Here is an 11467-nt window from a genome sequence, read left to right on the forward strand (position 1 = left end):
TTTGCAAAGGGCGGCAGGGGCGGGGCCTGCTCCCCGTTCCCTCCCTCCCCCCGTCTCCTGCCCAGAGACCGAACTTTGCAAATGCAATTTTAAAAATCCCTCCCCCTATTGCAAAATGTGCAGAGTTGGGGAGAAAGCTATGTAAAAGGATTGGGGGGTGGGGGCGGGGGCGGTGGTCAGGGAGGGGTTAGGGTTCGGGCTCGCTCCACTTCGCCTGGAATATAAAGCGGACTTTGGTGTCGGGGAAGGGAGTGAGCCCGAGGGTGGAAGGAAAGTGAAAGGGAGAATCGGCGAGCTGCGAACTGGGCGCCGCGAGGAGGGTGCGGGGCGCTCGGGGTTAAACGGCACGGCTCCCCCCTCCCCCACCTCCGCCGGAGGGCAGGAGCGGCGGCGGCGGCGGCGCGTGCGCCCGCGCCTGCGCGGGGCCCGGCCGGGCGGGAGGGCGCGGGGCGGCTGCGGCCCCGCGGAGGCAGGCGGGCCGGAGGGTCCCCCCGCTCCGCCCGGCAGCAGGCAGCGGCGGCGCGCGGGAGCCCGGAGGGATGTGACGGAACACCCCGGCCGTCTTCGGAGCTGAAGGCATCGCGGCGGGGACACGCGTGTGCCCAGCACCAGCCCGAGCGGCACGAGCCGGGCTCCCGGCGGTGACCCTCGCGGGGTCCGCTCCGGCGCCAGGCCCCCCTCGCACACTCCGCCCCCCGGCCCAGCACCTCGCGCCCCCGGCCGCGCCGCCGAGGTCACCGTGCGCGGGACGGGGGGGCGGGACTACTTTTCAGGGCGGAAGAGTACCGGGAGGCCCCCAGCCTTGCAACTTTTTCAATGAGGGGAAAGTCCCTCTCCGTTTGGGCCCCTTGGGTTTTTTCCTAATTTTCGGTAAAAGTTCGCCTGAGAACTTGAGTGCGGCGGGCGCGCCCCGCGCTGGGCGATGGGCAGGGCCCCGCGGCGGCTCAGGCTGGGCGGCCCCGCGCGCGCCGGCCGCCGAGGGGCTGGGCCGCTTCCGGCGCCGGGGGAGGGGCGGCCGCTGGTCCTGCCCGGCCTGGGGCGCGCGGCCGCCGCGAGCCCCCGGCACCGACGCCCCCCCCCCCCAGCCCGTTCCTCGACAGTCGCGCGCCTGAGTCACCGGGCCGCTCGGGCGGGGCCGGCGCGCGGGCACGTGGCGGCGCTCCCCGCCCGNCCTCGACAGTCGCGCGCCTGAGTCACCGGGCCGCTCGGGCGGGGCCGGCGCGCGGGCACGTGGCGGCGCTCCCCGCCCGCCGCCTCCCGACCTCTGCCCCGCCGCACCCCCGACCCCGGGCGGGAAAAAGTCTCGGGAGGGCGCGGCCGGGCGTGGGGGGAGGGGCGGGGGCGCGCCCCGGAGGACACCCCCCTCCCCGCCGGGGCCGCCCGCCCTCCCGCCATTCATCTCGTGCACTCCCGATTAACATCATTCACTGGCCGGCGGGGGCCGCGCCCCGAAGCGCCCGAGGTCGGCCGGGAGAGGGGCTCCCCGTCTGCCAGTCTCCACGCAGGGCGACAAGTGCTGTCCCAGCGCTATCACTGGGGAGCCGAGCCAACGCTGGGGGCCCGTCTAAATTCGTCTCCCCGCCCCTCCCCCACCCCCTGCCGGGCCCAGAGCGGAGAGGGTGGGGTGGGGCCCAGAGCGGCCGCGATGAGGACCCTCAGAGGTGAGACCCTCTCGCCTGCCGAATGTTCAGAGCCCCGAGCGTGCCCGGACCCGAGGGGCAGAGGCGCCGGGGCTGCCCAGTGAGCCGAGCCGCGTGTGGGGACGTCCGTCCTGCAGCCCCCCCTCCAGGCCCCCTCCCCAGCCCTGCGCGGCTCAGGTTACGCCTGGCCTTTGCTAAAGGGCACTGGTTCCTCTTTAACCTTTGCAAAATGGGAATGTAGTCCTGGGGAGGAGAGAGACCCCCCACCTGACGCCGCTCCCCGGAGCTGGAGTTAGGAGTAGGGGCTTGTATTGGGGGGTACGGAGGAGGGGGGTTAGTCATCGACCTTTGGGAAGGGAGCAGGTGCCCAGGGCCAAAGGCTTCTGCTTTAGGCTGTAGTGGGCACTTGGCCGGCACCCCACTGCGGAGGGGGGGGACGGCGAGGGAGAGAGGGGCGGGGCTGGCCGGGGCACAGGGTGCCTGGGGATAAATGCCCAGCCCGAGAGGGGGTGAGCTGACACCGTCCCAGCTGCCATCCAGACTCGGAGCGCACCCCAGACCCCCAGCCGAGACGTCTCAGGTCTGGTGATTCTTGCAGTCCCAGAGGATGGGGGGTGGCGAAGGGGGAGCGTGGTGCCTTTTGGAGAAAGGGGGGACCGTGTCAGCCAGTTCTTCCTCCTGGGACCCCCGGGTGCTGGAGAGGATCGGAAGGGTTGGAGGAGGCAGGACCGGGGTGCCCAGGACCGGGGACGACACCGTGAAGACTGAAGAGAGGCAGGCGGAGGTGGATTGCGAAGGGGAGTGAGAGCCGGGGCCAGGTGGGGAATTTGGGGTCCCTGCGGATTTCGGAGGTGCAGGAAGATGCGAATGACCATAGCAGGAGCGGGTCTGAGGGCCAGCGGCCTGGGGAGCACGGTGCTTGAGCAGAAGGCTGAGGGAGCAGGCCTCGGTGCAGCTTTGCGGGGGACAGCTGTGGGGGACGAGGGTCCAGGCTGCCCCAATCCAAGCAGTTCCAGGAGGGGCCCCTGGGTTCCCAGGTTGGGGGTGGAATAGGAGCTGTGCTGAGTGGGGGAGGGGGCTGGCCGCGCCTCTTCACTCTGTGACCTTTTTGTGGGATATTTTTAGCTCCAGCACCTGCCTTCTTGGGGTGGGGAAGATTCTTAAAGGGCAAGGGATTTCGGGCTCCTTGAGGGATCCACTGTCCACACTCAGTCGCGCCTCCTGTCCTGCAGCCATGGCCATGCAGAAGATCTTTGCCCGGGAAATCCTGGACTCCAGGGGCAACCCCACAGTAGAGGTGGACCTGCACACGGCCAAGGGTAACACAGGCCCCCAGACGTGCTTCGCCTTGGAAGACCCCGGCCCCAGTGGGCTCTGCCCCCGAGTCACCGTCCCCTCTCTGTGGGATCCCCTTCCCCAGGACTTCGTCCCAGGCCTGTCTCCCAGCCTGGCTCCCTGGCGGGGAGAAGCGGGAGCCTCCCCCTGCACTGCCCCCTGTCCCTGGGCTCAGAGAAGACATCTTGGCCCCTTGGGTGTGGCTGGGACCTCGAGTGACCTTCCCGTTCAACCCGCCCAGGCCGATTCCGAGCAGCTGTGCCCAGCGGAGCGTCCACGGGCATCTATGAAGCCCTGGAACTGAGAGATGGAGACAAGTCCCGCTACCTGGGGAAAGGTAAGGGCGGCCAATCGCCCTGGCGCCTGTTGTCCGGGGTGGTGTCAGGACATGGGTGGATGACGCACTGGGGGGCGGGGGGGGGGTAGAGCGCTGGACCCCGCAGGAAGAGGCCTGCTGGCGTCGTCAGAGATCCGAACCCCTCCTCCGGCCTGTCTAGGGGTCCTGAAGGCTGTGGAACACATCAACAAGACCCTAGGCCCCGCTCTGCTGGAAAAGGCAAGACAGCCCCTGCTCCCCCCACCGCCCCCTGAGGCCTCACCCCAAGCCGCTCCTGCTTGGGAGGGGCCCTGCTTGGCCGGCCTGTCCACCCTGAGTGCCTGCACTGCCTCCTACACGTGACCTGTGTTCTCCCTTCCCTGACCTTTCCTTCTAGAAACTAAGCGTTGTGGATCAAGAAAAAGTTGACAAATTTATGATCGAGCTGGATGGGACGGAGAATAAGTGTGAGTGAAGTGGCGGTGGGGGGGGGGGGAAGGGAAGGGGCGGGAGAGGCGTGGGAGAGACCCCGGGACTGAGGTCGGCTTAGGCTGATCTCCGCGTGGCACGTTTCGGGGCCACACCGTGGCGGGATGGATCTTTATTCACTGCACAGGCATTTCCTGACGCCTGCCCTCTGCCGGGCCCGGCGGCCCTGAGGCGGACACATTGCCCTGGGGTGGGGGCTCCCAGGGCGCCTCGGGGAGAGATCTGTTAACCGGCTCCTGATGCCCGGTGGGGTGGGGTTCTGGATTCTTCCTGGGGTGACCCGGACGCTGGGGGAGAAGCTCTCACTCTCTCTCTTTGCGCACGCCTCCTCTAGCCAAGTTTGGGGCCAATGCCATCCTGGGCATATCCCTGGCCGTGTGCAAGGCCGGCGCGGCAGAGAAGGGGGTCCCGCTCTACCGGCACATCGCAGACCTCGCCGGGAACCCGGACTTGGTCCTCCCCGTGCCCGTGAGTGCGGCTGCCCTCGCCGGACGCCACAGCGGCTGAGCCGCCGCACCCGGGGAGGAGGAGGGCGTGAGCTGCCCCGGGCAAGGCTACCTTCCAGACCCAGCTCCGGGGAACCCGTTTCCTGCGGCGGCCGGGCCGGCTCCAGCCGCCGCCCAGCCCCTCCCTCCTTCCCACAGTCCAAGCCTTCCCTTAAGCCTCGGCTGCCTTCCCTTGACTAACCCTGGGCCTTCGCATTCCAGCGCTAGACCCGGTGCGGGCCCCGGCCCCGGCGCAGATCCCACGCTTCCTCATGGCGAGGATCTTGGCGTTTCTTTCTGTCTCCGATAATCCTTCTTAAACCCAATTTCCTGTTGATGGAAACCATATGAACATTATCTCACTTATCTCACTAATAACGTACCACTTATCACTAATTAACGAGGCAGCTTATAGAAGAGCGGGAGCTCTGGAGACGAGCCGCTAGGTTTCTGCCTGTTCACTAGCTATGTGGTCTTAGGCGAGTGTATTTCACCTCTCTCTGCCTCACTTTCGCCATCTGTAAAATGGGTGATGATAAGCGCCTAGTTGATAGGGCTGCTGTGAGCATGAAGTGAGCTCACAGAACACGTGGAGCACTGGCCTGGGGTAAGCACCACGCCAGCGTCACTAACTGTCACACGGCAGCCACACGCTAAGAACGTCACACTCCGCTTCTGTAATTTTTGGCGCGTGACCCTGCAGGGAAGCTGTGGCATCCCTGTCCCACGGCAGTGAGGAAAGAGACTCCGAGGCGCAAAAGTACTCGCCCCTAGACCGTTCAACTGGTAATCGGACACTAGGATTCTCGTTCCTTCTAGATCCCTGCCAGCCCCCGGCCCAGGTCTGAGCTCCCCCTCCCCCTCACAGGCCTTCAATGTGATCAACGGGGGCTCCCACGCCGGAAACAAGCTGGCCATGCAGGAGTTCATGATCCTGCCCGTGGGAGCCAGCTCCTTCAAGGAGGCCATGCGCATCGGCGCCGAGGTCTACCACCACCTCAAGGGCGTCATCAAGGCCAAGTATGGGAAGGATGCCACCAACGTGGGCGACGAAGGCGGCTTCGCACCCAACATCCTAGAGAACAATGAGGGTCAGTGTGGGCTCCGAGGGACATGACCCTACGTCCCCACGGAGGAGGGGGCTGCAGAGACGGGGCGCCCGGAGCCTCAGGCGCTCTCTTGCCCCTCCCCCAGCCCTGGAGCTGCTGAAGACGGCCATCCAGGCAGCTGGCTACCCAGACAAGGTGGTGATCGGCATGGACGTGGCAGCGTCTGAGTTCTATCGTAACGGGAAGTACGATCTCGACTTCAAGTCCCCCGATGACCCCGCACGGCACATCACCGGGGAGAAGCTGGGGGAGCTGTACAAGAATTTCATCAAGAACTATCCCGGTAAGCCCCCCATGCGTCCCGCGGGCCCCGCCCAAGCCCCTGGCCGCTGCTGCCGTCCTGAGCCCCGTGAGGTCCCCTTCCAAACTCCTCGGATCTTCACCCAGACTCTTCCCCCATCCCCTTCCAGTGGTCTCCATCGAGGACCCCTTTGACCAGGATGACTGGGCCACCTGGACCTCATTCCTCTCGGGGGTTAACATCCAGATCGTGGGCGACGACCTCACAGTCACCAACCCCAAGAGGATTGCCCAGGCCGTCGAGAAGAAAGCCTGCAACTGCCTGCTGCTGAAGGTCAACCAGATCGGCTCCGTGACCGAGTCCATCCAGGCGTGAGTGGCTCCCCGCCGCGGCCTCCCTCCCTCCCTCCGCCCCAGCTCTGCCTGGCCAGCCGAGTCTCACTTCCCTGGGTCCTGCCCCAGCCCCGCCCTCCTGACCCCACATCTTTGCCCAGGTGATCCCACCGTGCCCCGCCCCCACCCAGATCCTGCCCTCCTTCCCCCCACCATGTGCAGGGCCTGGGTTCAGAATCTAGAATCGCCCCTTTTCTCCTTCCCCGAGAACTTAGTCATTCCCCTCCCTGCGAAGGGGCCCCCCTCCCCCAGATGGAAGGGAGAAGTCCCACCAGCCCTGGGCTTTCCCTTTGAGGCCCCGGTCAGTCGGCCTTATCGGGTGTCCTCTGTGCCCAGCTGCAAACTGGCCCAGTCTAACGGCTGGGGGGTGATGGTGAGCCACCGCTCCGGGGAGACCGAGGACACCTTCATCGCTGACCTCGTGGTGGGGCTCTGCACGGGACAGGTACTCACGGCCCCCGAGGGTCTGACCGAGTTTCCTGGGGGGCCTGGGGTCCCACTCCTGGGTTGGACGCCCCACAGGGAGCTCCGTCGGGGCCTGGCCAGATCTCGCTTCTCCGGCCTCACACGGTCTTCCACATTCCCCTTTCTTCCTCAGATCAAGACCGGTGCCCCCTGCCGCTCGGAGCGCCTGGCCAAGTACAACCAGCTCATGAGGTACGGGCTGCAGCGGGGGCTGGCCGTGGGGAGCGGGCGGCCGGGCGTAGGGAGGCACAGCCCTGACTCCACCTGCCTTCTAGGATCGAGGAGGCTCTTGGGGACAAGGCTGTCTTTGCCGGACGTAAGTTCCGTAACCCGAAGGCCAAGTGAGCAGCTGGAGGCCCTGAGACACCATGAGACCCCACGGGACAGACCTAGGCCTGCAAGCCGCTCCCTGGGAAATAAACACTGGTGCCAACCTAGCCGCCGTGTGGTCCTTGTGGGAGCCGGCAGACGCTGGTCTCTGGGCGGATGGGTGGGGCGGGAAGGGAAGGACAGATGTGGGACCTTGCGGGACCCGGCAGGAGACGAGGCTGGGGAAGCCGGTGCCGTGGACGCAGCGGGAGAGGCGCTGGAGGACTGTGGAGCCGTGGGAGGGGACCGTGGGGTGGGGACCGAGCCTCTGCGGCACCCCTAGGCGCCCCTGGGGAGGCCACGTAGCATCCGCCCGCCAGCGGAAGCCCACAGGTGCGCGGCAGCCCAAGTAAGACCCAAGTGTGCACGCTCCTCGGGACGGGCAAGTTCTCGGGGGCGAGAGCGTGAACACTCTGCAAGTCCTCTTCCGTGTCCCCGCAGGAGCGCCAGCATCGGGCCGTCCTCGCTCTACACAAACAGCAGTTTCATCCCCTTCAACCTAAAATTCCCTCCGTCCCCAGGACCTGCCCCTCCCCATTCAGACAGACAAGACCGTGGGTCAAACAGTGTTTATTGAACGTAAAGTAATCCCAGCCTCGTGGGGAAGAAAATTCCAAGGAGAAAGGAGAATAATACACGTTAAATACCCACCTGCGCATTCACACTCGCACGCACACACGCACACACCCCGCTCGGGTATCCAAGCTCCGACGTGACACGCCAAGCACCCGCCTCCCCGCCCGGGGCCGGTGACCCGGTGACCGCGGATGGGAGGCGGGCAGAGGTGGGGCTCCAGGATGGGTTGTGATAGCAGCAGCCTGTCCCCCGCTGTCCCCGGCCCGCCCCGGTGGCTGGGGCGCCTAGGACGTCGGCGGCAGCTCCTCCCCGCTCTGCCGCAGGCGCTTCTTGGCCCGGATCTCGTTCATGGCCTCCTCGATGGAGCGCGTGTCCCTCTTGTTGGCCACGGGCACTGGGGGCGAGGAGGGCGGGAGTCCGGTATCACAGCCTCTCCCCTGCCTCCCCCCGCCGCCCCCTTCCCCCCCCCCGCGCCGCGCCTCACCACAGCCGTAGGTCTTGTTGGCCTGCAGCATGTGGGCCGCGTCCTTGGCCGCCCCCTTGCCGATGAGGTGGCTGTACTTGTCTTTGTAGTCGCTGGCGGGGCTCACCACCACGGGGCCCTGCTGGGCTGCCTCCTCCTCCTGCCGCTGGGCCAGCTCCTGGGGGTGCAGAGGGAGGCCCGCGCTCAGCGGCCCCGACTCGGGGTGCCGGGCTCCGGGGCCGCCCGGGCTGCTCACCTTCAGCTTGCGCTTCTCCTCGGCCTTCTGGGGGTCCCACTCCTCGCCGCGGCGGTAGGACTCCAGCTCGTCATCCGAGGGCGCAAACTCCTGGGGACAAGGGAGTGCTGGGGTCAGGGGTCCACACGCACCCCAGGCCTCTCCCCTCGGCGGGGGCGGGGGGGGCACAGGCCGGAGGTGAGAGATGGGGGAGTACGGAGCTCGGGCCTTTCACCTTCTTGAAGATCATGACGTAGCGACACTCATCATCTTCTCCGAAGGAGAAGGACGTCAGGCCGGCCACCTCCACCACATCGTGTCTGGGAAGGAAGGGCGGGGGGGAGAGTGTACGGCGCCGCGGAGGGGGGGGCACCCCCTCCTCGAGGCTCCCCGCGGGCCCTCCCCTACCCGGCCGCCCAGCCCCGCAACACTCACAGGATGCTCCTCTCGACCTTGTTCATCGGCTGAAACTTTTTCTTGATCTGCCCGCTGTCTTGGATGAAATCGGACACCTCTTTCTCCATCTTGGGAGAAGGAAAAGGAAGGCCTGGGAGGGCCGCTCGGCCCCAGCAGCCTCTCCCGACTGGGGCCTCCCCACACCTCTCCCGGCCTCCCTCCCGACACGGGCTTGCAGGGGCCTCACTGGAGATGTCCTGGGGACCGCAGCGCTCAGCCCTCCAGCGCTAACTTCCGGGAAGTCCTCCCGGAGGCTGCCCGCGACCCCTCCCGCTGTCCTCACCCTTTTACGAAACTCCACTTTCTGCTGTTTCTCTTGCTCCTGGAGTTTCTTCAGGCGGGCAGCCTGCTCTGGAGGGGGAGACGGTGGCGTGAGGCCGGGGCGGAAGCGCAGGTGGGGAGGGCTCGTCAGGCTGCAAGGGGGCCCCGTGCCCGATGGGAGAGAGGGGTGGGGGGGCGGCTACCCAAGCGTCGGTTCGGACGTGTACCCGGCGCCGCGCTAGGCCCCGAGGCACAGAGACGGACCGAGCTGCGGCCCCCAGGAGCCCGCAGTGACCGGGAGCAGCAGAGACTGGATCGTGCTTGGGCCCCATTTCCCAACCCCACTGGGGAACCCGATTAAATGTATTTCACGCCCATGACACACGAGGAACCCAGATAGCCAGGGAGGTCAGGAGAGCGCAGTCGGCCCTGGCCTCCGACAGCTTCCTGTCCCAGCATCTATGCAAGAAAGGGGAAATTATTTAACTTCCTATATTTTGTGACACCCCCACTTCTCACTTCTATGGACAGGATGACGCTGGAGGGACAGACCCCCTCCTCCTTTGGGAGCGCAGGTGTCCCAGGTGAGCTGCGAAGGAGCTCCCCCAGCTCAGGTCTCGGTGCCTCCGCCCCTCTCCGGCCGCCTCAAGTCCTTCATGTCCTCAACACCACTTCCTTGGATCCAAATCCCTATAGCTGCCCGAACCGCCCCCCACTTGCCTGAGCACCCCAGGCCTTTGCACCTGCGGCTCCCTGCTTCAAGTGCTTCTCCGCCTCTTGCACACTGAGACCCACCGTGAGTCACAGTCTGACTTCCTCTGGGCCGAAAGCACATTTGGTTCAGACACCCGCCGGAGCACGTGCTGGGAACCCACATAACATAAATGTGTATTTGCCCCACCAGACTCTGGGCTGCTGGGGGGCAGGGGCCCTCATCTCCCGTCCTGTTAGCCTCCGTGGCCCCAGCGCCTGCCAGCTGAGGGCTCTCCTTTCTCTCATACCAGGGGCTTTCTCATCAGGGCATCTTATCTTCACCACTGAAGCTCTGTAATTGGTCTGTGAGTCTTCCCTCTGCATCCGAGGAAGTGGTGTAAGATTAAGGTTAAGAACGTTGGCCAAGGGGCACCTGCGGGCAGCTCAGCCAGTGGAAGCACGCAACTCTTGACCTTGGGGTTGTGGGTTCGAGCCCCAAGTTGGGTGTGATTACTTAAAAATAGATATCTGAGGTGCCTGTTGGTTAAGCCACAGACTTCGGCCCAGGTCACAATCTTAGTTTGTTGAGTTCCAGCCTGCACTGGGCCCTGTGCTGACAGCTCGGAGCCTGGAGCCTGTTCGGATTCTGCGTCTCCCTCTCTCTCTCTCTCAGAAATAAGTTAAAAAAAAAAAAAAAGTCGGAAAAAAAATAGTGAGTAGGCATAAGACTCACAGCCGGGTTTAAAGCCCTGCCACTTAGTAACCCTGTGACCTCAGGCGAGCGCCTGCACTCTGTACATCAGCTTCCTGGTCCACCAACCGCCACCCCTGAGCCCCGCCTAGGCAGTCAGGGCGAGCACGAATTCCAGGCCCAGTTCGCACACGTCCCCGGCTTCCTCCGAGCTCTGTCCGCTCACTGCACACCGGGTCAGGGCCCCTGGGTCATTGCCCTCGTGACAATTACTTTGCAAGGTGGCCACCAAACTGCGGGGTGAACATTTCCTGCACGCGACCGTCCGCCGGGCTCGCGGCCCCCGCCCGAGCCCGCCCGCAGGGAGCCGCTCGGGGGCCGGGGCGTCCCCGTTCCTCCGGTCACTAGCTCGATCCGCCGGCAGCCGGGGACCGGGAGGCTGACCTCGAGGGAGGAGCGGCGGGGACACGGCAGGGACCGGGTTAAACCAGGTGCGCGGAGGGGGGGGAGGGCGCAAAGCACCCGAAAGACCCGGCCGCCAATCGGCGGCGCTGGGGGTGGGGTGGGCCCGAAGAGGGTGGGACAAGACTTCGTGGGCAGGGCTCTAACTGGAGGTGGCCAATAGAGGCCAAGGGGTGGCGGACGGGCGTGCCCAGGACCCAATCCGAATGCGGCTGGGGTGCGGGACTCGCAGGCCGGACACGCCCCCTCCAAACGCGGGCGGGCCGGGGCGGGAAGGCGAGCCAGCCAATCGGAGGACGACAGCGGCGGACGGGCGGGTCCGCCGGCGAATTGGAAACAAGGACTGCGGAAGGCCAGTAGGGAAGAGGCGGGAGGCGGCGCTGGGCTTGAGATAGCCAATCACCGCCCGCTAAGAAGAGCGGGCGGGCCGGCAGCCCTTTTAGGGACTCTGGGGGTCTCCGTAGGGGCCTGTGTGGGGGTCTTTCAAGGCTGAGGAGGCGGTAGCATCCGAAGGGGGAAGAGTGCGGTCCTGGGAACCGGGCGAAGAAAGGCGGTTGCGGATTTGGGGTCCTCACCTCGGGCCTTGCGCCGAGACTCCTGGTCCCCGAGGCTGGGTGGCTTCTCCATGGAGCTCAGGATGGAGCCCAGTAGGTCCGCCATCTTGGGAGTGACTGAGAAGGGGCGGTGCGTCTTAAAGGGAAGGGCGAAATGCCTTTAAGGCCGGAAACACGTCGGAGGCGGAGAGCCCCGCGCCGGGCGCGCCCCGCCCGCAGCCGCCCGCCGCCGAGG

At 66.0% G+C, this 11467-nt stretch overlaps 3 protein-coding genes across 5 annotated transcripts; 1 reads left to right on the plus strand and 2 right to left on the minus strand.

Annotated features, from left to right (window-relative positions):
• Positions 1 to 769: 769 nt before the first annotated feature.
• On the minus strand, positions 770 to 1399 carry LOC120246879 (collagen alpha-1(III) chain-like). The gene has a single exon (XM_039254524.1). The coding sequence runs from the start codon at positions 1397 to 1399 to the stop codon at positions 770 to 772; it is 630 nt and encodes a 209-aa protein (XP_039110455.1).
• ENO3 (enolase 3) lies at positions 1172 to 6909 on the plus strand. Of its 3 annotated transcripts, none has more exons than XM_039254533.1 (12): positions 1172 to 2220; positions 2873 to 2959; positions 3217 to 3312; positions 3473 to 3531; positions 3689 to 3758; positions 4115 to 4248; positions 5134 to 5356; positions 5460 to 5657; positions 5785 to 5986; positions 6344 to 6452; positions 6606 to 6664; positions 6748 to 6909. In XM_039254533.1, the coding sequence occupies exons 2-12, from the start codon at positions 2875 to 2877 to the stop codon at positions 6815 to 6817; spliced, it is 1305 nt and encodes a 434-aa protein (XP_039110464.1). In that variant the 5' UTR covers positions 1172 to 2220; positions 2873 to 2874; the 3' UTR covers positions 6818 to 6909. The 3 variants fall into 3 exon arrangements, with proteins under 3 accessions (XP_039110464.1, XP_039110463.1, XP_039110465.1); XM_039254532.1 differs by having other exon boundaries at positions 1172 to 1661; XM_039254534.1 differs by lacking the exon at positions 1172 to 2220 and adding an exon at positions 2241 to 2458.
• A 486-nt stretch (positions 6910 to 7395) lies between these two features.
• SPAG7 (sperm associated antigen 7) lies at positions 7396 to 11427 on the minus strand. Its single transcript, XM_039254481.1, has 7 exons — positions 11254 to 11427; positions 8855 to 8922; positions 8551 to 8639; positions 8351 to 8435; positions 8137 to 8226; positions 7902 to 8058; positions 7396 to 7811 (listed from the first exon to the last, which is right to left on the minus strand). The coding sequence occupies exons 1-7, from the start codon at positions 11336 to 11338 to the stop codon at positions 7702 to 7704; spliced, it is 684 nt and encodes a 227-aa protein (XP_039110412.1). The 5' UTR covers positions 11339 to 11427; the 3' UTR covers positions 7396 to 7701.
• Between the last annotated feature and the right edge of the window lie 40 nt (positions 11428 to 11467).

This window comes from Hyaena hyaena, unplaced genomic scaffold, assembly GCF_003009895.1.
Source record: "Hyaena hyaena isolate Hyena2069 unplaced genomic scaffold, ASM300989v1 scaffold_492, whole genome shotgun sequence".
Classification (NCBI taxonomy): Eukaryota; Metazoa; Chordata; class Mammalia; order Carnivora; family Hyaenidae; genus Hyaena; species Hyaena hyaena.

What these genes read in the sequence shown, in the direction of transcription:
- ENO3 (XM_039254532.1), top strand. An exon ending in GGATGGGACGGAGAATAAGT is followed by an intron (nt 3,759 to 4,114) that starts GTGAGTGAAGTG and finishes CGCCTCCTCTAG; the next exon opens with CCAAGTTTGGGGCCAATGCC. An exon ending in AAGTACAACCAGCTCATGAG is followed by an intron (nt 6,665 to 6,747) that starts GTACGGGCTGCA and finishes CCTGCCTTCTAG; the next exon opens with GATCGAGGAGGCTCTTGGGG.
- SPAG7 (XM_039254481.1), bottom strand. Translation starts at nt 11,338, where the DNA reads ATGGCGGACCTACTGGGCTCCATCCTGAGCTCCATGGAGAAGCCACCC. An exon ending in AGGAGAAGCGCAAGCTGAAG is followed by an intron (nt 8,059 to 8,136) that starts GTGAGCAGCCCG and finishes CTGCACCCCCAG; the next exon opens with GAGCTGGCCCAGCGGCAGGA. An exon ending in CAACAAGACCTACGGCTGTG is followed by an intron (nt 7,812 to 7,901) that starts GTGAGGCGCGGC and finishes CCTCGCCCCCAG; the next exon opens with TGCCCGTGGCCAACAAGAGG.